At 53.6% G+C, this 25,220-nt stretch overlaps 2 protein-coding genes and 4 non-coding genes across 13 annotated transcripts; all 6 read left to right on the forward strand.

Moving 5' to 3' along the window:
• Positions 1 to 3,725: 3,725 nt before the first annotated feature.
• Positions 3,726 to 14,797, forward strand: FLT3LG (fms related receptor tyrosine kinase 3 ligand). Of its 6 annotated transcripts, none has more exons than XM_070498176.1 (8): positions 3,726 to 3,877; positions 5,177 to 5,243; positions 7,036 to 7,155; positions 7,332 to 7,385; positions 7,610 to 7,753; positions 8,433 to 8,571; positions 11,673 to 11,854; positions 14,416 to 14,645. In XM_070498176.1, the coding sequence occupies exons 1-8, from the start codon at positions 3,843 to 3,845 to the stop codon at positions 14,626 to 14,628; spliced, it is 954 nt and encodes a 317-aa protein (XP_070354277.1). In that variant the 5' UTR covers positions 3,726 to 3,842; the 3' UTR covers positions 14,629 to 14,645. The 6 variants fall into 6 exon arrangements, with proteins under 6 accessions (XP_070354277.1, XP_070354281.1, XP_070354280.1 ...); XM_070498179.1 differs by lacking the exon at positions 3,726 to 3,877 and adding an exon at positions 4,749 to 4,859 and having other exon boundaries at positions 8,487 to 8,571; XM_070498178.1 differs by lacking the exon at positions 3,726 to 3,877 and adding an exon at positions 4,751 to 4,859.
• A 739-nt stretch (positions 14,798 to 15,536) lies between these two features.
• Positions 15,537 to 19,745, forward strand: RPL13A (ribosomal protein L13a). Of its 3 annotated transcripts, none has more exons than XM_070498183.1 (8): positions 15,537 to 15,686; positions 17,690 to 17,762; positions 18,105 to 18,170; positions 18,373 to 18,474; positions 18,674 to 18,759; positions 18,939 to 18,998; positions 19,326 to 19,448; positions 19,630 to 19,745. In XM_070498183.1, exons 1-8 carry the CDS (start codon positions 15,672 to 15,674, stop codon positions 19,714 to 19,716), a joined length of 612 nt encoding a protein of 203 aa, XP_070354284.1. In that variant the 5' UTR covers positions 15,537 to 15,671; the 3' UTR covers positions 19,717 to 19,745. The 3 variants fall into 3 exon arrangements, with proteins under 3 accessions (XP_070354284.1, XP_070354283.1, XP_070354285.1); XM_070498182.1 differs by having other exon boundaries at positions 15,644 to 15,770; XM_070498184.1 differs by having other exon boundaries at positions 15,647 to 15,822.
• LOC123281347 (small nucleolar RNA Z195/SNORD33/SNORD32 family) lies at positions 17,801 to 17,884 on the forward strand. Its single transcript, XR_006520783.1, has one exon. It is a non-coding gene; the product is annotated as a small nucleolar RNA Z195/SNORD33/SNORD32 family (small nucleolar RNA).
• On the forward strand, positions 18,512 to 18,596 carry LOC123281346 (small nucleolar RNA Z195/SNORD33/SNORD32 family). Its single transcript, XR_006520782.1, has one exon. It is a non-coding gene; the product is annotated as a small nucleolar RNA Z195/SNORD33/SNORD32 family (small nucleolar RNA).
• LOC123281348 (small nucleolar RNA SNORD34) lies at positions 18,800 to 18,870 on the forward strand. The gene has a single exon (XR_006520784.1). It is a non-coding gene; the product is annotated as a small nucleolar RNA SNORD34 (small nucleolar RNA).
• LOC123281349 (small nucleolar RNA SNORD35) lies at positions 19,080 to 19,166 on the forward strand. Its single transcript, XR_006520785.1, has one exon. It is a non-coding gene; the product is annotated as a small nucleolar RNA SNORD35 (small nucleolar RNA).
• Positions 19,746 to 25,220: the final 5,475 nt, after the last annotated feature.

Here is a 25,220-nt window from a genome sequence, read left to right on the forward strand (position 1 = left end):
ACCCGGGATCCAAACCCGCCAACCCTGGGCCACTGAAGTGGAGTGCACAACTTAACCGCTATGCCACCAGGCTGGCCCCCAGGATTGCTGAATTTTTAGCAGTCGGTTCCCATGAGCCAAAATGAGCCACTCCACCATACCACTGTTTTAGAATTCTTTTCGATGCAAGGAACTCACTCATGCTAGCTTAGGATAAAAGGGAATTTTCTGGAAGGCTACAGAGATACCTTACCGAAGACAGGGCAAGACATGCATCCGGGCACCCCGGGTCCTGAGAACCTGGAGTGTAGGCAGATCCTTTTTTCGTGGGCCCGGGATCTTTTGGGTCTTGTATCTGCCTGTCTGCTTCATTTGAATCTTTCTAGGAAAGACTTGACTTTAGGGAGGCTGCTTAACGGCTCTGAGCCTCACTTTCCTCATCTGTAAAATGGGGCTAAGTGACGGGTACACAGGACGTGCTTAATGAGTGTTGGCTTAATTAGAGGTTGATTTTGTCCTGGGCCACCTCTTGTCGGCATTGACTAAGTCTGGACGCAGAGCTTACCTCTCCCAGGACCTGGACGTTTGCACGGGAGCGACACGGAGGGAGGGGAGCGTTGGTGGGAAGGCTCTGGAAGGCTCTGGAAGGCTCGGGTTCCTGCCTGCAGTTTGACGACTCCCTCTGGACTCTGTGGGCTGCCTCAGGGTCCTTCTTGTTAATCTGTTGCCTTAACCAGCCCAAGCCCGTCTCGGCAGGTCCGTGTGCCCCCGGCCCAGACCACAGACGACGCTCAGCACTGCATCCCCGGGAGGGGAAGTCTGATTGGCCAGCCTAGGTCAGGTGTCCACTTCTGGTCCAGTCATCTCTGGCCGGGAGGCAGGAGCTCCTCATCAAAGCAGCATCCAGTCGGTCCAATATCCACTGGGCGCCTACTATGAGTAAGGCACTGTTCCAGGCGCTGGGGAGATGGCCGTGAACAAGAAGCTCCTGGCCTCCTGGAGCTGACATTCTGGTGGGCGAGGCGGGTATTTGTTTGCAGTTGCTGCTGTAACAAATGATCACAAAGTTAGTGGCTTAAATAAAACAACACAACGTGTGACCTTACAGTTCTGGGAGTCAGGAGTCCAAAGTGGGTCCAAAATCAAGGTGTCGGCAAGGGCTGCAAGTTTGTCCCAAGGGCACTAGGGAGCCATAGAGGGTCTATGAGCAGAGGAGAGGCAGTCTCAGCTCTGGTTGAAAGACATACAGAGGTAACCTAAGGTGCCATGTACTATAATAGAGGAAACTCGGGGCACCCTGGGGGCCCAGAGAAAGCACCCTAGCCAGCCTGAGAGTGGGGGGGATGAGAGGTGGCAGGAATCTTCCCAAGGAAGTTGCTGTCTCGTTGAATTTTTTTCTAACTTTATTGAGATATGATTGACCAATAAAAATTCTATATATCTTGGTTGTACAACATAATTTTTTCAAGGTGTGCAACATGACGATTTAATATGTATGTGCATTGGGAAATGATTACCATGGTCAAGTTAATCAACACCCCCGTAACTCCACATAGTTACCTTTTATATATGTTGTGTAGACACGGGAGATCTATTGTCTTAGCGACTTTCAGGTCTACAATTCTTGAAACTGGTATTGACTAGTTTTGTTAACTATAGTCACCATATTGTACATTAGAGCCTCAGAACTAATTCGTCTTTTAACTAAAAGTTTGTACTTTTTGACCAACATCTCCCCATTTCCCCCAATCCCCAGCTCCTGGCAACCACCATTCTAGTCTCTGGTTCTATGAATTCAGCTTTTTTAAGCCATTACTTGCTCTTTTTTTTTTTTTCTGGTGAGGAGGATTGGCCCTGAGCTAACATCTGTTGCCAATATTCCCCTTTTTTTTTCCTCTCCAAAGCCCCAGTACATAGTTGTGTATCCTAGTTCTTAAGTCCTTCTAGTTCTCTGTGGGACGCCACCACATCACGGCCTGATGAGCAGTGTGTAGGTCCACACCCAGGATCCGAACCGGCAAAAGCCTGAGCCACAAAGTGGAGTGTGTGAACTTAACCACTGAGCTACAGGGCCGGCTTTTTTAGAAGCTGAATTCAGCTTTTCTAGATTCCACATATAAATGAGATCATACCGTATTTGTCTTTCTCTGTCTGGCTTATTTAACGTAACAATGTCCTCCAGTTCCATCCACATTGTCACCAATGGCAGGATTTCCTTCTCTTTTTTTTTGAGGAAGATTAGCCCTGAGCCAACATCTGCTGCCAATCCTTTTTTTGCTGAGGAAGACTGGCCCTGAGCTAACGTCTGTGCCCATCTTCCTCTACTTTATTCGTGGGACGCCCACCACAGCATGGTTTGCCAAGCGGTGCCATGTCCACCCCCGGGACCCGAACCGGCGAACCCTGGGCCACCGAAGCGGAATGTGAGCGCTTAACAGCTGTGCCTCCGGGCCGGCCCCTGCATACTGTTTTTCATAGTGGCTGCACCAACTTACATTCCCACCAATGTTACCGCCTGAAGCGGGGTCGTCTACCCGCCACAAGACATGCCCGTAGTCAAGAGGCAAGGAGGTAGGAGAGACAGGACTTTTTATTACAACTTGCTGGCAAAGGGGAAGACGGCCGACTGATGTCCAAGAGAACCATCTTCAGGGGGCGCAGAATCTGGAAGCCGTTACACAGGCCGGTGGGTTACCAGGAGGGGGTAGGAAACTCCGGACCCCTCGTGTTGCAGCCTGGGACTTGCACATCAGACCTTTCAGCTGTCATGGATATCGGCGCGGACTCTCTGGAGGCCATCACATTCCTGGAGAACTCGAAAGAACAAAGCGATCATCTTCCCGCAGCTGGGAGGGGCCGCAAAATCTACAGAGCCTGCAAATTCCCCGGCGCAGGACGATTACTTATCTAGGCAACGAAAGCAAAGATTCAAGGGGCTGGTGAGTCAGGGTTATTCATGGTTCCAATATGGCTTCTCCAGGTTGGCTTCTCTTACGCTAACTGTGTTGAGGCGGTGTCCCCAACAGTGCAGAAGGGTTCCCTTTTCTCCCTGCTTCTCTCTGGCTTTTGGGTAACAGCCATCGGAACAGGTGTGAGGTGATACCTCATTGTGGTTTTGATTTGCATTTCCTGATGATTAGCGATCGCACTGAGTCTTCCAGGACACTGACGATCTGATTAGGCTAGAAAGGTGGTGGTGGGAGAGCATCCTAGGCAGAGGGAACAGCATATGCAAAGGCCCGGCGGTGGGAAACAGCCTTGAGGGAACTGTAGTGGGTTGAGTGGTGGCTGCTCAAAAAGATGTGTCCACATCCTCACCTGGAACCTATGAATATGACCTTATTTGGACAAACGGTCTTTGCAGATAGAATTAAGTTAAGCATCTCAAGATAAGCTCATCCTGGGTCATCCGAATGGGCCCCACATCTAATGACTTGTCCTTATAAGAAAGAGAAGAGATGGGACGCGGTGAGAAGAGGAGAAAGTCGTGTGAAGACGGAGGCTGAGAGAGAACTCAATCTGCAGCGCCTCTCTTCTTTCCCCAGAGGTTGGAGGTTGGAGGTCAGAGGTCGGCAAGTTGGGCTGATACCCTGTGCCTCTAAGCCCCAACCTAATCACATGGTTGGGCCTTCTGGCCTGACCAGCCCCCTTCCTGAGTCTCGTCAGCATAAACTCAGGGTGGCCAGGGGGCTCCCCACGAGTAACCAAGACACCGCTATCACTTTTTCGGAAATTCCAAGGGTTTAGCGGTTGGTTGCCTCCCGGGAACCAGAGACAAAGAGCAGACGCGTTCCCTAGTATACGACAATAACGAGGAAGGAAAGAGGCCAGGCTCTGTCTGTCCCTCCACTTAACAAATACTGATGGAGCACCTTCCACGAGCATCTTACCCAGCAGGGTGAGCAGACACCCACCGTGGTCCTCCCGGAGCCGACGTCCCAGTGGGGGCAACTCACAAGAAGATAAGTAAACTGTGGGGTGTGTCAGAAGGCGATAAGTGACAAGGGAGAGAGCAAGGAGTGGGGGTGCTGGGAGGGGGCGCCGTTTGAGAAAGGGTGGTGGGGGAGGAGTGTATTTGAGCAAACCCCTGATGAGGTGGCGGTGAGCCATGTGGGTGTCTGGGGGAAGGGCATTCCAGGCTGAGGGAACAGCCAGTGCAAAGGCCCTGGGGCAGAAGTGTGCCACCCTCTGGCACAGTGAGGAGGCAGGGGCAGAGAGGGGACAGGGCCAGGTCCTGCAGGTCTGTGTGGGCCACGGTGAGGAGTCTGATTCTGAGTGTGGTGGGAGCCAAGGGAGGCTTTGGAGCGGAGGAGGGGCGTGAGCTGACCTGCAGAACACCCTGGGGGTGCTGGTGGTGAGGGCTGTCGCAGGGAGCCGCCTGAGGAGGCGACAGTGATATGCAGGTGGGAGATGGTGGTGGCAGCACCCAGGTGATGGCAATGGGGGTGGTGAGAAGTGGTGGGACTCTGGATACATTCTGACAGTCATTCAACATATCTGCTGATGAGCTGGACTGTCCGTGGGCAGCGAAAGGCAGACGTCATAGGTCAACTCCAGGGCTTTGGGCCTGAGCACCTGGAGGGATGGCGCTGCCGTCTCCCTGGATGTGGGAGGGGGCGTTTCGAGGCGGAGGTGAAGGGCTCGGGGGCCCAGCGCCCCGCTCACTGTGTGTCCCGCCCCGGAGTCAACCCCACCTCATCCTTCGCGCGCGTCGGCCGAGGCGCCCTCCGCGGTGTGACCCCCACCTGTCACCACCAGGGGGCGCCCCTTGCCTCGGCCAAATCCACCCTGCTCCCCGTCTACCCCAAATTTCCCTTTCACTTTCGGTCTCCGGCTGTCACCCGGCCTGGCCCCTTCCACACCCAGCTGGGGCAAGCCTGGTGCGTGAGGAGCAATGGGCTCGGGTCCCCGAGGGGCGGGGCCGGGGTCTCCCTCCCGGTGCCGAGGGCGGAGGGCTGGGGGTCGGGCTCCTGGGTCCCCGGCCTGGGGAGGGTTCCGGGGACCGGACGTCGGGGTTCTTGGAAGGGGAGATGAGGACCTTTCGCCGTAACTGGGGCTCACGCAGGAAGCCCGTGGGAGTCGGAGGCGGAAACTTAGCCACATCAAGGGGCCGAGGGAGGGGCGGGGAGGTGGAGGGGCGGACGAGGAAGGGGCTGGGGTACGGGGGTCCGAGACTCGCTCCTCTGTCCCTTCCAAGATCCAGCCACAGGCATGAGGGGCCCCCGGCCGAGATGATAGTGCTGGCGCCAGCCTGGAGCCCAACTGTGCGTATACCAGGGAGAGAAGGAGGGGGAGAGGCAGGGCCGAGAGGGGAGACCGAGGGGTGAGGGGTGGAGAGAGGTGGGGAGATGTGGACAGAGGTGGAGGGAGAGGTGGACAGAGGTGGGGGAGATGTGGACAGAGGTAGGGGAGATGGAGAGAGGTGGGGGGAGATGGACAGAGGTGGAAGGAGATGTGGACAGAGGTGGGGGAGATGTGGACAGAGGTGGGGGAGATGGAGAGAGGTGGGGGGAGATGGACAGAGGTGGGAGGAGATGTGGACAGAGGTGGGGGAGATGGAGAGAAGTGGGGGAGATGGACACAGGTGGGGGAGATGGACAGAGGTGGGGGAGATGGAGAGAAGTGGGGGGAGATGGAGAGAGGTGCGGGAGATGGACAGAGGTGGGGGAGATGGACAGAGGTGGGGAGAGATGGACAGAGGTGGGGGAGATGGACAGAGGTGGGGGAGATGGAGAGAAGTGGGGGGAGATGGAGAGAGGTGCGGGAGAGATGGACAGAGGTGGGGGAGATGTGGACAGAGGTGGGGGAGATGGAGAGAAGTGGGGGAGATGGACACAGGTGGGGGAGATGGACAGAGGTGGGGGAGATGGAGAGAGGTGGGGGAGATGGAGAGAGGTGGGGGAGATGGAGAGAGGTGGGGGAGATGGAGAGATGAACAGAAATGGTAGAGGTAAACAGGGGTTGGGGAGATGGAGAGAGGTGGGGGGATGTGGACAGAGGTGGGGGAGATGGAGAGAGGTGGGGGAGATGGACAGAGGTGGGGGAGACGTGGACAGAGGTGGGGGAGATGGACAGAGGTGGGGGAGATGGAGAGAGGTGGGGGAGATGTGGACAGAGGTGGGGGAGATGGAGGGAGGTGGAGGGAGATGGAGAGAGGTGGGGGAGATGGAGAGAAGTGCGGGAGATGAACAGAGGTGGGGGAGATGTGGACAGAGGTGGGGGAGATGTGGACAGAGGTGGGGGAGATGTGGACAGAGGTGGGGGAGATGGAGAGAGGTGAGGGAGATGTGGACAGAGGTGGGGGAGATGGACAGAGGTGGGGGAGATGGACAGAGGTGGGGGAGATGGAGAGAAGTGGGGGAGATGGAGAGATGAACAGAAATGGTAGAGGTGAACAGGAGTTGGGGAGATGGAGAGAGGTGGGGGGGATGTGGACAGAGGTGGGGGAGATGGAGAGAGGTGGGGGAGATGTGGACAGAGGTGGGGGAGATGGAGAGAGGTGGGGGAGATGGAGAGAGGTGGGGGAGATGGAGAGAGGTGGGGGAGATGGACAGAGGTGGGGGAGATGGACAGAGGTGGGGGAGATGTGGACAGAGGTGGGGGAGATGGACAGAGGTGGGGGAGATGGACAGAGGTGGGGGAGATGTGGACAGAGGTGGGGGAGATGGAGAGATGAACTGAAATGGTAGAGGTGAACAGGGGTTGGGGGGATGGAGAGAGGTGGGGGGAGATGGACAAGCGTCAGAGGAAGAAACAGAGGGAGATGGGTCCCAGTGGGGATGACAGGACCCAGCTCAGGACGAAGCAGGAGAGATGAGCACAGAAGGGCAGAGGGGTGGACAGAGAAGAGAAGATCCCAGGCAGAGGTGAGCAGAAAGGGAGAGAGACGGGCTGAGTCGGGGAGGTGGAGAGAGGGGGAGAGAAGAGGCCGGTCAGAGAGGGGCGCTCAGAGCCAGATGGAGGGGGCAGAGAGCTGGAAGAGATGGATGAGCCCTGGGGCCGGGGGGAAGCCTCGCTGAGGGGGGTGTGGAGCCAATAGTGCCCCCCGCCCCACAGACCTCGCTGCTGCTGCTGCTGCTGCTGCTGCTGCTCAGCCCCGGCCTCCGCGGGAGCCCCGACTGCTCCTTCAGCCACAGCCCCATCTCCTCCACCTTCGCTAAGACCATTGGCAAGCTGGTGAGGGCTGCTCCCATCCTCTCCTGCAGGCCTTTCGGAGGCCCAGCTTCCCTCGCTGGGTCTGAGTTCCCCCCATCTAGGTCTCTGTCCTCGTGGGTCCCTGTCCCCCTCTCTCCGGGTCTCCACAGTTCCCTTCCTCCTGTCTTCAGCCCCGCCTGCCCCTGTTTTCTCTGCAGTCTGACTACCTGCTTCAAGATTACCCAGTCACTGTTGCCTCCAACCTGCAGGACGTGAGTGTCAGGTGGGGGGGCGGGGGGGCTGGGATGGAGGTGGGCAGGAGAGGCTGGAGGTGCACCCCGCCCCCAGGGGACCAGCCTAGCTTACCCACCTGGCTGCCTCCTCCCCTGGGAGCCAGGCGTCCCGGCCCCAAGCCCCTCTTCCTCCCAGCCCCATGCACCCAAGCCCCGAGTGCCCTCTGCCCGCGGGGCCCAGAGCTCGGGTTGTCCCTCCCCAGGACGAGCTCTGTGGGGCCCTCTGGCGCCTGGTCCTGGCCCAGCGCTGGATGAGAAGGCTCAAGACTGTGGCTGGGTCCCAGATGCAAAACCTGCTGGAGGATGTCAACACCGAGATACTCTTTGTCACCTTATGTGCCTTCCAGGTCAGCCCTGAACTTGGGGGACAAGTGAGGGGAGCCAGCTGCCTTCCTAGGGAGTGGAAGTCAAGCTCTGCGAGGTCTTACTGGAGGTTTCTTTTGACCCTAGCAACCCAAAGGAGGTGGAGCTGGAACCCCAGTCCCACTGGGGGCCCCCGTTGCTGGGGAGCAACTCTTCTCCAGGCAGCGGAGGATGGGGAAGGGGCTGGGCCCGAGGCGACAATTCTGAGTTTATTTCTCAGGCCCTGTGGCTGGGCGTTGCTAAGGGGTTCTCTCCCCTTAGCAACCGGGAGAAGGAGGGGGTCTAAATTCCCTCTGGACCCAGGCCTGATTGGGCCCTGTTGTTGGGCGTTGCTAAGGAAGCTTCTCCCTAGCAACCAGGCAGAGCAGGGGTCCCAACTCTGAGACCCAGCCTCGTGGGGTCCCTGTTGCTGGGTGTTGCTAAGGAAGCTTCCCCTTAGCAACCAGGGGGAGGAGTCCAAACTCTGATACTCAGCCTCATGGGGTCCCTGTTGTTGGGCGTTGCTAAGGAAGCTTCTCCCTAGCAACCAGGGGGAGCAGGGGTCCAAACTCTTGAGACCCAGCCTCGCTGGGCCCTGTTGTTGGGCGTTGCTGGGCAGGGAAGGCCCTTGGCCTGAGACACTGGGGGTGATGCGGTGGTGACGTCTCCCTCCCCTGCCCCCAGCCCCCCCCCAGCTGTCTTCGATTCGTCCAGACCAACATCTCCCACCTCCTGCAGGACACCTCCCAGCAGCTGTTGGCCTTGAGGCCCTGGATCACCCGCCGGAATTTCTCCCGGTGCCTGGAGCTGCAGTGTCAGCCCGGTAAAGGCTCCCAGCGCCCCCACAGTCCCCCATCCACCCTCTCCCCTCCCACCCTCACCCCCTCCCACGGGCTGCATGACTTTGGGCATGTTCCCCCAAGTTCATTCCCCTTTCTGGGCCTCAGTTTACCCACCTCTGAGAAGGGAAAAACAGTCCCTGCCTGTTTCTCTCCGGCCACCCTGTCCGACAGAAATGAGGGCCGCCTGTTTCAGTGTGAATTTTCTAGTGGTCAAGTTAAAAAAAAAAAAGTGAGTTCACTTCTTTTCAGGAATTTTCACATTTGAGTTTTTCTAGCAAGTTACTAGTTGTTTGATTTTTTTAGGGGGGGAGAATTATAGATTCACAGGAAGATGCAAGGAAATGCACGGGGAGCTCCAGGCCACCCTTCACCCAGCCTCCCCGCTGTGACCTTTTGCCTGTTGACATTAATTATAGGACGCTATCAAAACCAGGAAATTGACACGTACAATCCACAGAGTATTCAGATTTTATCAGTTCCACCTGCACGCGCGTGCGTGTGTGCATGTGTGTGTGTGGGGGGGTACGTGTTAGTGCCTGGGCTGCAGTAACAAAGTAACACAATCCAGGTGATTTAAACAACAGAAATTTATTGCCTCGCGGTTCTGGAAGCCAGAAGTCGGGAATCAAGGTGTTGGCCGAGCTGGCTCCTTCTGTGGGCGGCGAGGGAAGGACATGTCCGGGCCTCTCTCCTTGGCTCACAGGGGGCCACTTCCGTGTTCCCGTGGCTTTCTCCCTCTGCGTCCAGATTTCTCTTTTATAGACACCAGTCCTATTGGAGTCGGGGCCACCACTGATGCCCTCGTCTCTTGACGCCTCATAACTTGACGCTCAAGTTAACCATTAACTTGTTTATCTCTTTAAAGACCCCGTCTCCAAAATAAGGTCACATTCCGAGGCACTGGGGGTTAGGACTTCAACATACAAATTTTGAGGGATACACCTCAACCCTTAAAAGAGTGTGTGTATGAGATTTTAGCACGTGTAGCTTCCTGTAATCACCACCACAATCAAGATACTTAACTTGACCCACTCCTTTTTTTTTTTTTTTTTGCTGAGGAAAATTGGCCCTGAGCGACCATCTGTTGCCAATTTTCCTCTGTTTTTTTTTTTCCTTGAGGAAGATTAGCCCTAAGCTAACATCTGTGGCAGTCTTCCTCTATTTTATATATGGGACACCACCATAGCATGGCTGACAAGTGGTGCAGGTCTGCACCCAGGATCTGAACCCACAAACCCAGGCTGCTGAAGCAGAGGGCGCGGAACTTAACCACTACACCACAGGGCTGGCCCCTTGACCTCCTCCCAACAACTCCATCCCTAACCACTGACAACCACTAATCTGTTCTCTATAATGATATTATTGCATTTAATTGTAATCCTTTTATACTTATTTTTAGTAATTAATCATTTCAGTCACAAATTCTATTTAACCCAATATTTCCAACTAGTACCATTTCAACACATAGTCAATATTTTAAAAGACTAATTTCGTGAGTTATTTCACATTCTTTTTTTCCCTACTAAGTCTTTAAGAATCTGGTGTGTATTTTCCACTGATGACACGTCTCAAGTCCGACCAGCCACAGGCCACATGCTCAATAGCCACATGGGGCGAGTGGCTGCCACCTGGGAGGGCCAGCACTGAAGTACCAAAACGAGATAACTTTATTGGAATATGAGAGACTGTGCCCTGTGGAAACTCAGCTTTTTCAGTTTATTTAGGTTTTCTTTGTGGCCAAGTATATACTCAGTTTTCTAACTGAGCAAGGTCTTAGGAAAAGAATAGATTAATTTTTTAGTGGGGTCAGAGTCGAATCAGTGGTATATCTTCTGTCAACTTTATCATGGAATTACTGTGTCTTTCTGTCCTTGGTATATTTGTCTATAGACCTGTCAGGTTCAGAGAGGGATATTAAAAAGTCTTCCGGTCTATGGGCCGGCCCGGTGGCACAGCGGTTAAGTGAGCACGTTCCAGTTCCGGTGGCACAGCGGTTAAGTGAGCTCATGGTTCGCCGGTTTGGATCCCGGGTGTGGACATGGCACCGCTTAGCAAGCCATGCTGTGGCAGGCGTCCCACATAGAAAGTAGAGGGAGATGGGCATGGATGTTAGCTCAGGGCCAGTCTTCCTCAGCAAAAAGAGGAGGATTGGCAGCAGATGTTAGCTCAGGGCTAATCTTCCTCAAAAAAGAAAAAAAAAAAGCCTCCCACTCTAGTGATATTTTTCTCAGTTTCTCCCTGCACTCCCAATCATTTTGCCATTTCGATTTAGCTTCATTTGTATTTACATTTATGACTCTTCATTTATTCAGCCAAGTATTATTAACTGTAAACAAATAGACAAACAGGAAAATATCTGAGTGTAAGGGGCCCCATGCAGGCAAATTAAAACAGGGTGACAGAATCGTGGTCTGAGGTGGTTGGCTGGAAGGTCACTGAAACTTGGGAACAAGAACAGGCAGTGCAAAGGCCCTGAGGCAGAAACCTGCCTATGTGTTTAAGGCGTAGTGAGGCGGCCCCTGTGGCTGGAGTTGAGGGAGTGAAGGGGAGACTGTGGGAGATGAGGGTACAGAAGGAACAGAGGGGGCCAGATTGTATGGGGCCTTGTGGGCCATCATAGCTTCGTACATTCTATCCTTTATTGTCTTGTTATCTATCCATTTATTCATTCAAATATTTAAACTATGTTAATATTATTTAGCAAGCACTAAGTAGTAGGTTCTAGTGATAAATAAGACAGATAAGGCTCCTGTCGCCCACATGGAGCTCACAGACTGTTGGAAAGGAGATGAATAAACAAACTGATACAGAAGCTCTAGAAACATCTTTGTCCAATTATAAAATAAAATGCAACCTATGTGCCAGACACTGTTCTAAGCCCTTTCTGTATATCCCCTCATGTCATTTTCGTGACGACCTTATGAGGTAGGTGTAATGCTGACCCCCAACTGACAGACGAGGAGACTGAGGCACAGAGAGGGGAGCAGCCCTCCCGAGGTCACACAGCCGGCATCACGCGGGCTTTCTTTCCTTCCCTGGCCCTGCCCTTCTCCCCAGTCACCAGCCTCCTCTCTCCCCCCAGACTCCTCCACCCTGCTGCCCCCGAGGAGTGCCGGGGCCTTGGGGGCCACAGCCCTGCCAGCCCCTCAGGCCCCTCTGCTGCTCCTGCTGCTGCTGCTGCCCGTGGCCGTCCTGCTGCCGGCCGCCGCCTGGTGCCTGCACTGGCGAAGGAGGAGGCGGAGGCCGGCCTGCCCTGGGGAGCCGGTGAGGGGCGGCGAGCAGAGGGGGTGGGAGGGCTGAGGGGGTGGCCAGGGGCCCCCGGCCCCAGTCCCCAGGACGTGCTGCCCCTGCGGCTCGTGGAGCACTGACTTGGTGAGTCCTTCACCAAGCTGAGGACCCTGGACTCTGGGGGATGAGGGGCGGGCGCATGGGGAGTCACAGGAGGGCCGTGAGCAGGGGAGGGGCGGGTCAGCTCTGGAGGCACGAAGACCCCCCTGGGGCCGTGATCGGGGACAGCCCGGAGGAGAGAGACAGGAGGCCAGAGAGGAGGCTGGCTGAGGGTCCGGGGAGGGAGGACAAAGCCTGAGGCGGGGCGGGGACCAGGACCATGAGGATGGAGAGGAGGGGACAGAGATGGAGGCAGAGTCAGGGGTCAGGGATCAAGAAGGACAGGGTGGGAGTCTGACGGGCTTTGGGGAGGGGGCACGGAGGACCCTGAGTCTGGCCCTCTGGGGCACCTGGGGGCAGAGGGAGATGAGGGACAGACAGGGAGCTCCGTGGGGACCTGTGGGGTCCAAGGGAGATGTGTGGGTACAAGAGTCTGCAAGCCGGGAGAGAGTGGCCTCCTGGAGCGGGCGGAGGGGACTGCCTCTGCAAAGCCCTCTGGGTGTGACAAAACTCAGGCTGTTCCAGGAACTTCGGCCAGCCCGGGGCAGGCGTGGGTAGGGGTTTGAAAAATGCCACAGGAAAACATAGGTCTCAGCCACCAGGCAGGGGAGCTGGGACTTCCTGCCCAGGGCAGCAGCCAGCCAAGAAAGGCGAGTGATGGAGGAAAGAACCGGGGAACCTGTGTGGGGGCAGGAGGCGAATGGGCCCAGAGGGAGGAAGGAGGAGAGGCCCAGTGGGTTCATTGAGAAGCTGCTTATTCTTATAGAGAAGCCATTATTATCCTTTTTCACCAAGGCTGAAACCAAGGCACAGAGAGGGAAAGAATTTGCCAAAAGTGACACAGCTCATGAGTGATAGAGCCAAGGTTTGACTCCGGGCCCTCTAGTTCCAGCCTCTGTGCCTTTCACTCTTCTGCCTCAGTTTCCTTATTCGTACAAAAGACTCTAATAATAGTCCTTTTACCATAGAGAGGTTAGGTGAGGTGACTCATGTGAGGTGCTTAGCGAACACTGTCCAACGGAAACTGAACACAAGCCACAGGTGTGAACTCAAATTTTCTAGTAGCCAGTTTCTTTTAAGCAAAAAGAAAACAGGTTACTTTGAATATTTTATTTCATTCTGTGTATCCAAAATGTTTTCCTCGCAACATGTCATCCATATTTTTAAAAAATTACTAGTGAAAGGTTTTACATGCTGTTTTCATACCAAGTCTTCAGAATCCAGTGTGTACTCCACACTTACATCTCAATTCAGACGCTCAATTGTTATCAGCAATACTTGATCTGTATTAAGATTTCATGAAATTTACAGTTGCAAAATCAGCTTCATAAGTTGTTCACAACATACAGAAGTTTTCCAGTAACTGGATTGAGGATCGGTTTCTAAATTTCTCTTTCTTCTTTTTTTTTGGTGAGGAAGATTGGCCCTGACCTAACACCTGTGCCAATCTTCCTCTACTTTATGTGATTAGTTTCTAATGATTTTCCCTTCTTTTTGGCCGGAACCACTATCTTCCAGTAATTCGCCAAAATAAATGACACAAAGGGAAAGAGGAGAGGCAGCCACTGTCGGTTCTCTAGGCCTTCTAGAAAACGTGGAGTTGTTCCTTTGGCCACACATGTCGACTCTATAAGACATCAAAGGAGAGGGCCCTCTTCAAAAAAAGAATGTCCCCCCACCCCAGTGTCACTTTGGCAAAACAGGGAGAGTTGACAGTGTTAGCCAGCATGCTGTTGGCACTGTTGTAAACAAACAAGTTAAGGGCAAGATTCTCGCCAAGAGCACTGATGAGCGTAGGAAGCGCTGTAAGAGCCCAGAGAGCTCCTTGAAACGTGTCAAAGAAAATGATCAGAAAAAGAAGGAAGCCAAAGAGAAAGTTACTTGGGTCCAGCAGAAGCGCCAGCCTGCTCCCCGCAGGGCCCCACACTGTGAAAACTGAGCCACGGGAACTCATGCCCTGTGAGGTCAGGGCATCAGAGGTGTAAAAATAAATAAAAGACCTCTGGACTGTAAATAATAATAATGATGATTTTTCATTTCAGCACTTGTTTCTGAACCGTAATTTTTATTACAATTTTTTTGAGGAAAGGTAATGCCTGAAGAAGTTTTCCCACTCCCAGTAACGACGCTATTAGTTTAAATTAGGTAAAATTAAAAATTCAGCTCCGCAGTGGCACTGGCCACGTTCGGAGCACTCGGTGTTCACACATGGCTGGCACTGTGGCTGGATCCGAGAGCGCAGATCTAAAACGCTTCCCTCAGTGCAGAGAGTTCTCTTGGACAGCGAGGCCCGAACACACAGCGAGTGCTGGCTGTGAAGCGAGTTGTTTTCCGCCCTGAGTCTGTGCAGAGCTCCGAGCTCGGTGCTTTCCTCTCCCCTGTCCATGGATCCTCAAACAGCCCGGTGAGACAGAGGCATCTATGATCCCATTTTACAGAGGACAACACTGAGGCCCAGAGGGAGTGGTCACCTGCCGGAGGACACAGAGCCGGGACTCGGAGGAAGTCAGCTAGAGACTGGGCCCTTCCTGAGCCGCGCCGCCCCTCTCAATCTCTCTCCAGGATGGAGGCAACGCCAGCATCCAGCCCCGGCCCCGGCCCCAGCCGCCCCCCTCTGTACAAAGCCCTCCTCCCCGGGAAATTGTATATAAATCATCCTTTTCTACCAGCTCTGGCCAGGCCTGTCTGTGCATGGGACAGGGTGTGGATGGGGCCGCTGGGGTCTGAGTCTCGGTTTGGCAGTTAATGCAATGTTTCCTTCAACTCCTGTTTTCTGGGGCCTCCGGGGCTCAGGGCCAGTGCCGGGCAACGCTGGACCCAGACGAGAGTCAGAACCAGCCCAGGTCTATGGGGGAGAAGTCACGGGACCCCGAGAGCCTTAGGACAGGATGACACACGCTCTGACGGAGGTGGCGCAGGCACCGTGGGAGCCCGGAGGAGGCAGGTGACCCAGCCTGAGACACAGCGGGGCTCTCTGGAGAAAGGACTCTGGAGCCAAAGGGCAGTGGGACTGCGACAAGCCAGATTCTAGACGGCGGGGGGTGGAAGGGAGGGGATCCCAGGCACGGGGCACAACCGAAGCAAAGGCCTCGCGTCTAGAAAGTGAGAAGCTCCTTTGGGGGGCCACTCAGGCACTGAAGTCGTTGCTTTCTACACCCTCGGATGGCAGAGGGATGGGGACACTGAGGCCAAGACAGGGTGTGGGGTTGGGTCAAGTCGCAGGCAGGAGGAAGGGGCACCGCAGCCAGATCTCAGCCTAGACTGAGCGCTGAAGGGCGAGCCTGGATGCCCCCTGCGGGCCACCACGTGCCCAGCAGCCTGCTGTCGCCGGAGCGGGTAACAGTCCTTCCCCTCGCAAACCCACCTCGTGTGCACTGAATGAACAGCCCGGCAAAACTACGGCGGCCGAGGCGGGACAGCCCCGCCCCAGCAGAGCCGCCCCCTCCCCAGCCCACGTGATCTCCCGCCCGGCACAGCCATGGCCGCCCAGGTCCGACGGAAAGGATACCGGATTGGACAATCAAAAGAGGCCCCGCCTTCTCAGCGGCCTCTCTGCGCACGCGCAGGACACTTTGGCCAATGAAAAGACAGAGAGCTGTCCGCGCAGCCCGTGTGGCGTCATTTCCGCCGCTCCCTTTTCAGGGATAAGAAACTCTTCGGCGCGACTTCCTTCTTTCCCGGGCGGCTGCCGAAGATGGCGGAGGGGCAGGTGCGAGCTCCGCGAGGTCCGGGCGGCGTGGGGCCGGAGGGAGTCCAACCGGAGACAGCATTGGGACTTATTTCACCTTCGTTTGTGTGTCTTGATACTTTAGCTAGATAACTGAGCAAAACTGGGAGCTTTGGGGGTAAGAGGAATCTGTAAGCAGGGAATAGGCGATCCGGGGAGTCTTTATGGCCGAGATTTGCTGAAATGCGGCATCATTCCTCCCGAGCGGCGATGATGGGGCTTCCGGCAGGGGGAGGCTTATTTTTAAATTGGGCCTAGGTTACTTTGATTTCGGCCAGGTTTTGGCCGGATTGGTCCCATCCAGTGTCCCCAGCGGCGGGGAAGACAGTCAGGCAGCCTGGGGGTGATGAAAGGCCAAGGATTGCCCAAAACGGCGGGTACTTGCACCCTGCCCGAGGCACGGATTGCTTCAGCCTCACGTGGGTGTGCTAATCAGCGTTCCTCTGCAGGTCTGAGTATTTTGCATTTGTAGGGGAGTAGAATTGGCCACCCCTAAATATGCTATTTGGGCATAGGGTTATTTTTAAGAGGCCGCAGACAGGAAAAGCTGGGAGAATTGTGGAAGTTAAGTCTCTCCGGTAGAGACCTTCACGTGTATAAGGGGAATCTCCTTTGGGAAGAGAATCGCGCTGTAGGAGGAAGGGGAGAGTGACACAGTCTCTAGAAGTTTTTCAATGGAGAACGTGTGAACGTAAATCTACGTAACAAGCTTACCCTTGTTTGTTGTGCTTTTACTGGTAGCCTCCCGTGACTTCCTACCCCCAGCGTCTTTGTTTTTAGCTGGCGATGTTATTAATGTGGTGATTTTGGCAAGTTACTCAGTTCTCGTGGGTCTCTCCCATGTGTACAGGAGGTATTCGTGTTACTAGGCTGTAATTTTTTTTTCCGTTAATCTGTTTTATGTCGATTTTTAATTTTTAGGCCAGCCAGAAGGACTTAGAAAGGTAGAAGGAAATTTGTTTTCTGAGACAGCGTGAAACCTTATGCAACAGGTCCAGGGGGCACCTCCCTACAGGGCATTCAGGAACAAATTGCTCTTTTCCTTTGCTTTTGGGGTTGATTGATGCTTTGAAGGTCTGTTGCTGCTGGAAGCAGAGTTTGTGATAAAAGGCTCCCCCCGGGTCATGCTTTGTCCTTAAGCACCTGGAGGCCTTCGAGGAAGACAGCAGAAGCTTAGCTCTGAGTGCCCTGCCTCCTTGTGTAACTTCATGTATATATAAAGGACTTAGAATGCTCCTGGCATGTGTCTCTCCATTTATTGTGTGTCTGGTACAGTTTGCGTTCTGTTTTGTGTAAGTTGATTAATTTCACGATATTCCTGAGGCAGGTGTTGTCACTCATCTTAGAGGTGAGGAAGTTGAAGCCTGGAGAGGTGAGGGTTTGGGCCAGTCACCTCGTTAGCAAGTCTGGCTTTGGATTCTGTTTTTTTCTTCACTGTCTTCTGATAATCACAAAACATAACAAGCATAAGAGGAGGGACTTTTGTTCCTGATGAAGTTGAGGGTTGGCGTTTGAGCAGTTCGACTTTGTGTAGCCTCACCCGCTCTGAACCTCCGTTTTCTTTGCTGAGATATTCATGCTAGAAACTGCCGTACTTTTGAGATCACGAGAGAGTTAAGTCTCTTGGGCTTCTGCTCGTATCACAGAGCATGGGTTCTTCCACCTGGAGCATCGTGGGCTGAGTGTGGCCAGTCTTGTTCAAATCCTAGCTCATCCTCTTAGCCTCAAACCTAATCTGGGCATAAGATTTCCTGCCCTTGAAGCAGCCAAGATGTGAGGGGGCTTTGAAATGTTATCCCCCTCGCTGAAATCCTGAGTCAAACACTTGCCCACCAAGGTGAACCTTGGGTGCGAGTTCCTGGGTCCTGGACCTGATAGGAAGCACCCTGGGGGACAGGCGAACTGGAAACAAGTAGAAAGCTGTTGACTGGGGTGGGATCAAAGCTGTGGGTGCCTCTGACCCCTCTCGCTGTCTCTCTTGACAGGTCCTGGTGCTGGATGGCCGGGGCCATCTCCTGGGCCGCCTGGCGGCCATCGTGGCCAAGCAGGTGCTGCTGGGTAAGTGTCCCCAGCTCCCCGGACTCGAGCTCTGGCTGGAGGTCGGTGATGAGCAACAATCACCATCTTTCGTTTGAGTCTCACGACCGTGAGATCAACCCCATGCACCGCTCTGAGACCATCCAGCACTCCCTCCCTGGGGCTGGGGGCTACAGGGCTGAAGTTTACTTTTGGGGCTGACTCGTAATTCACCTTGAATCCAGCTCCACCGGTTACTTCTCCGTGACTTCAGGCCGGAGGCTCCCCTGTCTGGGTCTTCAGCAGTATCAGGGCAGGTGGATGGATGCACACAGAGCCCGTGGGTGGCTTCCTAATCTTTGCGTCCCTTTCCTTTTCTTCTAGGCCGGAAGGTGGTGGTCGTGCGCTGTGAGGGCATCAATATTTCTGGCAATTTCTACAGAAACAAGTGTAAGTTAGGGCATGGGAGAAGGGCCAGAGAGTGTTGGCCTGGGTGGTGCTCAGGTCTCAGGGTTTGAAAGTGACCCCACAGCAGTGGGAGATGCTAGTGTGAGTTCCCAGACCGCCCTTGGGGCGTGGGTGTGGGCTGGCAGAACTTGGCATTTGCCTGGGAGCTGGGAGGCCTCACCTGCTCTCCCTTCCCCCTCCCCAGTGAAGTACCTGGCCTTTCTCCGCAAGCGCATGAACACCAACCCATCCCGCGGCCCCTACCACTTCCGAGCCCCCAGCCGCATCTTCTGGCGGACCGTGCGAGGTGAGCCGGGCCCGAGGACCGCGGGGGTGATGGGGGCTCGGCCAGTGATGAGGACTTCTCCCACTCGTGTTCGAGTTTCCCAACCATGAGATGACTCCACATGCACTACCATCTGAGGCCGCCCGGCTGCCCACCGTGGGGGACAGGGCAGGGTCCTCGCGAGCCCCACTGAGCAGGCCTGCTGTCCCTCTGCCCGCAGGCATGCTGCCCCACAAGACCAAGCGAGGCCAGGCCGCCCTGGACCGCCTCAAGGTGTTCGATGGCATCCCGCCGCCCTACGACAAGGTGAGCTCGACCACGCCCCCACGGCAGCGTGCATGTGGCCCGGTGTCCGTGATGTTCCACAGTTACCTACATTGTTCGATCCTCGTGAGAACAGCGCTGGCTGAGACACTGCCCCGGCCAGCCTCCTTCCCTGCACGCCCCTCGCTGCAGGGCTCTAAGCCCCTCTCTTTCTCTGACAGAAAAAGCGGATGGTGGTTCCTGCTGCCCTGAAGGTCGTGCGTCTGAAGCCTACACGAAAGGTGAGTGAGCTCCGGGGTGCTCTGAGAGGCCTAATGGGGGCTTCCTGGCCCACTGGGGGTGATCTTTAGGTCCCCAAGACTGGCAGATGATGGCTTTTTCTCACGATGGTCTGCGGATGCCACTGTGGGCAGTGCCGATAATGCCAATGGCTTAGCTGATGCCAGGAAGGGCAGGGAGCCCTTCTGGGGTGGGGGGGGGCGGTCCTCAGCTTCCAGGGAAAAATTGGAACATTAAATACCTAGGGTCCCCATTTGTCAACCACTCTTCTATGGGCCCCAGCCCCAGTCCCGGCTGTCTCCTTACAGCTTCACTCCTTCCCCCCCCAGTTTGCCTACCTAGGGCGCCTGGCTCACGAGGTTGGCTGGAAGTACCAGGCGGTTACAGCCACTCTGGAGGAGAAGAGGAAGGAAAAGGCCAAAATCCATTACCGGAAGAAAAAGCAGCTCACGGTGAGGGCAGTGGCCGGGCGTGGGGGCGCCGCGCCTGGTGGGCCATCGTTCTTGATGTGATGGTTTCCGTGGGCCCCCGGAGGGTTCCGCCTGGGGTGGGGAGTGGGGTCAGGTCCCTCCAGTGAGGGTGCTCCTGGGCGGCAGCAGCCGCTGATCCTCATCTGTCCTCTTAACCCCACAGAGGCTACGGAAACAGGCTGAAAAGAACGTGGAGAAGAAAATTGACAGATACACAGAGGTCCTCAAGACCCACGGACTCCTGGTCTGAGCCCAATAAAACTGACTGTTAACTCCTCATGCTTGGCCTGGCCTGCCCTTCCTCCATCGCCGCCCGCCCTAGGATGTGGGGGACACCCCGGGGCCGCTGTCCAGGCACCACAGGCAGCCTGGGCCTTGGCAGGCTGGGAACACAGAAAGGGCCGTAGAAGCACTAACAGCTGTAAGCTGTGCGGGCGTCATGACGCCCTTGTTCTTGAGAGCTCTAGGAAGGCAGCAGTTGCAACCATCAGTTCAGTTTCAGTATTTGAGCTGAAACCTTTTACGTTGTGAGTGGGGCGTCCGTTTAAACGGCCCCCGGGGTCACGGGCTATACTCTGCAGCTGTCGGAACGTGAGGGGTGCTGGGGGCACTGAGCCTGGCGCTGGGCGGAGGCAGTTGCAGATGCAGCTGGGAGGTACAGCCAGGGAGCCACACTGCCCTTCCAACCTTCCCTGGACTTTGTGATCAGGAGCAAATAAATTACTTTTCAAGCAATTTGGCGTCTTTGCAGTGTGTGTCTGCTGTGGAGGCAGGCCCTTGGCAAGAAAAGGGAGCTTGCGTAAAACTGCCTGTGCTGGAGTCTGCACAGAGAGATGTTGCTTGATACCCTGCCCTTCGTGGCAGAAGATTTGTTGAGATTTACACGCTAAAGAATTTCCTTGAAGCCAGTTATTGGTATTTCCCAAGCCTAGCACGGCCTGTGTGGCCCAGTTTATGTGGAGCTCGCTCACTTTCATTCAGCTGCAAAGTATGGAACTACCGTTGTCAGCCGGTCCCCCACTGCGGGACGTGGGCTGTTGCACACTTAGGCTGCACCAGGGGGCTGTGCTTTGTGAAGACGTTTTGCAGGTGGTATTTAGGCACTAAAAGTGGGATATGAAAGTTAATGGCATCTTACCTGGAAGAAGACTAGGCAGCAGGTTAGGTCTGTCCCGGGGAGCCCCCGAGGCTGCTGGCATTTAGCGGGTACCCAGCCCTCTGCTGTCAGCACTGGCCACCTCCATCACAGCCTCCCCCGCTGGGCTCGGGCCCCGTATGCACATGAGGTTTCTGTGGAGCCTCCTATACGGGGTGCCGGCCCCAGGATCCCGCGCGGAGCTGTCTGGCCTGACAGGTAAGCGGGTCTGTCCTGAAGGAAGCCAGCTTGATGCCCTGGGGATTGGTGGGCAAGAGTTGGAAATAGTTTTGTCGTTGCGGCGTTAGGTGTTCCCACGCCTGACAGCACGGGGAGCTAGTGGAGCGTAATGTGCGTTTTACTGCAGCTCACGGGCAAATTAGAGCTTCTGCGCCAGGCCGTTCTGTCGTGTTGAATGTCTTGCAAATGTCCAGCAGAGCACAGTGACTCAGGTTTTCGCCAAACCATTCATCAGATGGGTGTGTCCCTACCCCTCCCGGGGCTTCTGCTCCCCACGGGAGCTGCCACCAGAAGCAACTAAAGGCACAGGGAGCTTAAATCTTACAGTTGGCAAAACTGCACGTTACAGCAGCACAATATAACCCCACCAAAAGCAGGATCCGTTCAAAAGATCAATTGGGCTTTATAAAACTAAAACTTTCCACTTCAAAAGACACCACTAGTGAGGCTGGCCGGCTGGCGTAGTGGTGAAGTTCATGCGCTCCACTTTGGCAGCCCAGGGTTCGCGGGTTCAGGTCCCAGGTGTGGACCTACGCACCACTTAGTAAGCCATGCTGTGGCAGGATCCCACATAAAATAGAGGAAGATGGGCACAGATGTGTGCTCAGGGCCAATCTTCCTCAGCAAAAAGGGAGGATTGGCAGTGGATGTTACCTCAGGGCTACTCTTCCTCAAAAAAATAAAAATGACCGTTAACATGAACACAAGCTTCAGGCTGGGAGAAAATATTTGCAAATCATTTTCTCTTTTGAAGGACTTGATCCTGAATGTATAAAAAGCTCTTAAGACTCAATAACAAGAAAAATAACCAAGTAAAAGTTAAGCAAAAAATTGAATAGACATTTCACCAAAGAAGATATATAAATGGCCAGTAGTAAGCACAGGAGAAGATGCTCACCGGCGTTTGCCGTTAGACAATGTACATGAAATCGGGCATACCCCTCATGCTTCCTGTAGGACAAATACGGGGAGTTGGAACCTCTGGGCCAACGGCAGGAGCATTTTCAAAGCTCCAGTTCCATCTTGCCCAGCTGCCCACCAGCAAAGCCCCCTCCACAGCACGTGGGCGTGCTGCCCCGTCCATGGAAGGGAGGGCCACCAAGGAAGGTCCTGTTTTAACAGGCATTTCAGTGGCGCTGCGGAGGGTGGGCGTATCCAGGTCTACTAGCGTTTGCGTTTCTGTTGTGAAATGCCGGTAAATATGTCCGTGAAGTCTGGCGGCGGCGAGGAAATGTTGCCTCAAGTGTCAATAAGTAGAATGGGCTGAAGGTGATTATTGGACGACAAGGCTGTTCACAGTGCAGGTGAAAAATCCACATGGTGAGGGGCTGGCCCCGTGGCCGAGCGGTTGAGTTCGCGCGCTCCGCCGCAGGCGGCCCAGTGTTCGAATCCTGGGCGCAGACATGGCACGGCTCATCAAACCACGCTGAGGTGGCATCCCACATGCCAAAACTAAGAATATACAATTATGTACCGGCGGGCTTTGGGGAGAAAAAGGAAAAAACTAAAATCTTAAAAAAAAAATCAACATGGTGGGTTGTAACTAGCCTTAAAATAGATGCTATTGAACAGAAATGGAAAAATGAGCGCATTGCAGGAAGGAAAGAAAAGAGTTAAAAAGCAAGAAGAAGGCAGGAGGGAGGAAGAGAGAGAAATAGGTTTTGGTCACAACGGAGAATGTATATCGTGAGCTGTGATGATAAATGTGAAAAACTATGGACCTAAAAGTCTCCAAATTGCCCCTTGGGGGGAGGCGCTATTTCTTTGCTTTTCCCTTATCATCAAAATCTCACCAGCTACTCGGAGCAATTTGCAAAATCTCGAGCATTTTCAAAACCAGAGAGGAACTCGCACCTAATCGGACCACCTGGGGCTGCAAACCACCCGGCAGGGTCGTGCACTTCCTTCCAGGCTTTCATCTAAGTAACTTTTGTACACAGTTTAGCACACATTGTAGACAACAACTGTGGGTCCTGCTTTTTGTGTTTTTTTTGTTTTTTTTTTTAACTAATATCATAAATCCTTTCTAAGTCGTTTGAAAACGCCAGAAGTTACTTTTTTCTAGAACCTTCTATGAACCCCAGAGGGACTGCAACGACGATAATTAAAACTGAATCATTCAAAATTTACAAAGCTGTTAAGTGTAAAAGAAATTTAAACAAACTTTCCAATGGTTTTTTGTAAGTTTGTAGCATTTATGTTGCTGAAGTTCTTACAACTTAAAAGATACCATATATATACACGCAGCCTTCTCTGTTTATAACAGCACTTTCTGCATTGATAAAAATGTTCTAAGATCTTCGCTGTCCCCTCTGCAAGCCGCTAGCCAAGGGTGGGTACTGAGCACTTGAAATATAAATACAGGGACCGAGGAACTGAATTTTAAATTTTATTCTATTTAAATTTAAATAACCACAGGGAGCTATTGGCTACGTTATCGGACAACGCAGTCTATCAACCTCAAAAGATATAGCTCACAATTATATTGCACAATAAGCTTTCAAAAAAGAATTTATCCCAGAGCTGGTCGATAAATATTTGTTGAATTAATGTGTCACGCTATGCCTCCTGTTCTGTCATTTCCTTTGTCCCTTGACTTTTTGTACTTTTTGAATTTTGCACCACGTGCATGACATGCTTATTCGGAAGGAATTGCCAATTTAAACAAGAGGAAATGGAACATGGCTAGCAATCTTTTCATCTCTGGATTGATCAACTAACCTCAAGTATTTTAAGCGCTTGCAGAGTATTCCACGGTCAAGCCACACCCCGACTTATCTGCCTGCCTACAGATGGGCATTTTGGTAGATCTAATTCTCCTCCATTCCTTCATTTTGGTCAGTCATCAACATGTACGATGAGCACCTGCTATGTGACAGACGCCAGAAGCCCTGGAGGACACAGCAGACAGCAATCCGTGCCCTCACTCTAGTGGGGAAGAGGAAACAAAGGATAAACAAGAATACACGAGGGGGCCAGCCCGGTGGTGTAGTGGTTAAGTTCGTGTGCTCTGCTTCAGTGGCCTGGGCTTCATGGGTTCGGATCCTGGGCACAGACCTACACACTGCTCATCAAGCCATGCTGTGGCAGCATCCCACATAGAAGAACTAGAAGGACCTACAACCAGGATATACAACAACATCCTGAGGCTTTGGGGAGGACAAAAAAGAGGAAGCTTGACAACAGATGTTTGCTCAGGGCCAATCTTACTCACCAAAAAAACAAACAAACCAAAAACCACCAGCGAGTGGAATCCAGCTTGTCAGCAGTGCTGTGAAGGAAACTTCACACTCTTATTAATAGGGTGGGGGTCCCCAGTGTGGGGGTTGGGAGAGGTTCCACTGGAGGCTGAGAGGTGAGGCACTGGAACAACGCATTCAACACAGAGGGAATAGCACACTAATTGAGAGGGAGTGTTGGAAACCTCGACAGCAATATGACAAGTTAATTATTTATCAGTTGAGTCTAAAAGAAATTAAAACCTGGGCTTTGTCATTTTTTTACAATTTACTTTTCCTGCTAATTCATTGCTATTGTATTTTACAAAAACACTGGTCCATGACAAGTTGCAAATTTAAAAAACTGGTCCTTCACCACAGATTGGTTGAGAAGAAACAATGTAGAGGTTTGTTGGAGCACAGATTTTATGTTCTAAACCGCAATACCTAAAAAAGTCTTCACTTGGGGCTGGCCCCGTGGCCAAGAGTGGTTAAGTTCGCACGTTCCTGTTTCAGCGGCTCACGGCTTCGCCGGTTCGGATCCTGGGCGCAGACATGGCACCGCTCATGAGACCATGCTGAGGCGGCGTCCCATGTGCCACAACTAGACGGACCCACAACTAAGAATATACAATTACGTACCGGGGGGGCTTTGTGGAGAAAAAGGAAAAATAAAAAAAATTAAAAAATTAAAAAGTCTTCACCAGAATTAATAGACAGATCACAGTCTATATAAGAGACACAACACAATCTATATTATTCAATGGGACAGGGGACCATCAGCCTCAAGGACTGAGGTGAGGTCCCTCTGATCGCCACATATTTATTTGCAGGCAAAGAAATACAAGCATAGCAGGGACTCACGCCAGCAGGGATATGCAAGTCAAAGCTCAGCAGTTCTAGTCTGCCTCCCTTCAACGTACCCCAGCCCTACCCAAGGACGTTCCCTTAGGGAGCATGCTAGGAGCAATAGGCGAGTTACGCAGACGGCGTTCCGTTCTTGCAAGGGCCCGGCGTTCCTAAGCCCCTTGCCTTCATGCTCGGTAAGATACTCCCTTCCGGCCTTTGATTCCAAAGCACAAACAATCTAGTACAGTAATTTATGAGAATCAGCAGATCGCATATTTCTCAGCCACCCATTTGTACTTCTTCTTGCTAAGC

Source organism: Equus asinus, chromosome 26 (assembly GCF_041296235.1).
Source record: "Equus asinus isolate D_3611 breed Donkey chromosome 26, EquAss-T2T_v2, whole genome shotgun sequence".
In the NCBI taxonomy this organism is placed as follows: Eukaryota; Metazoa; Chordata; class Mammalia; order Perissodactyla; family Equidae; genus Equus; species Equus asinus.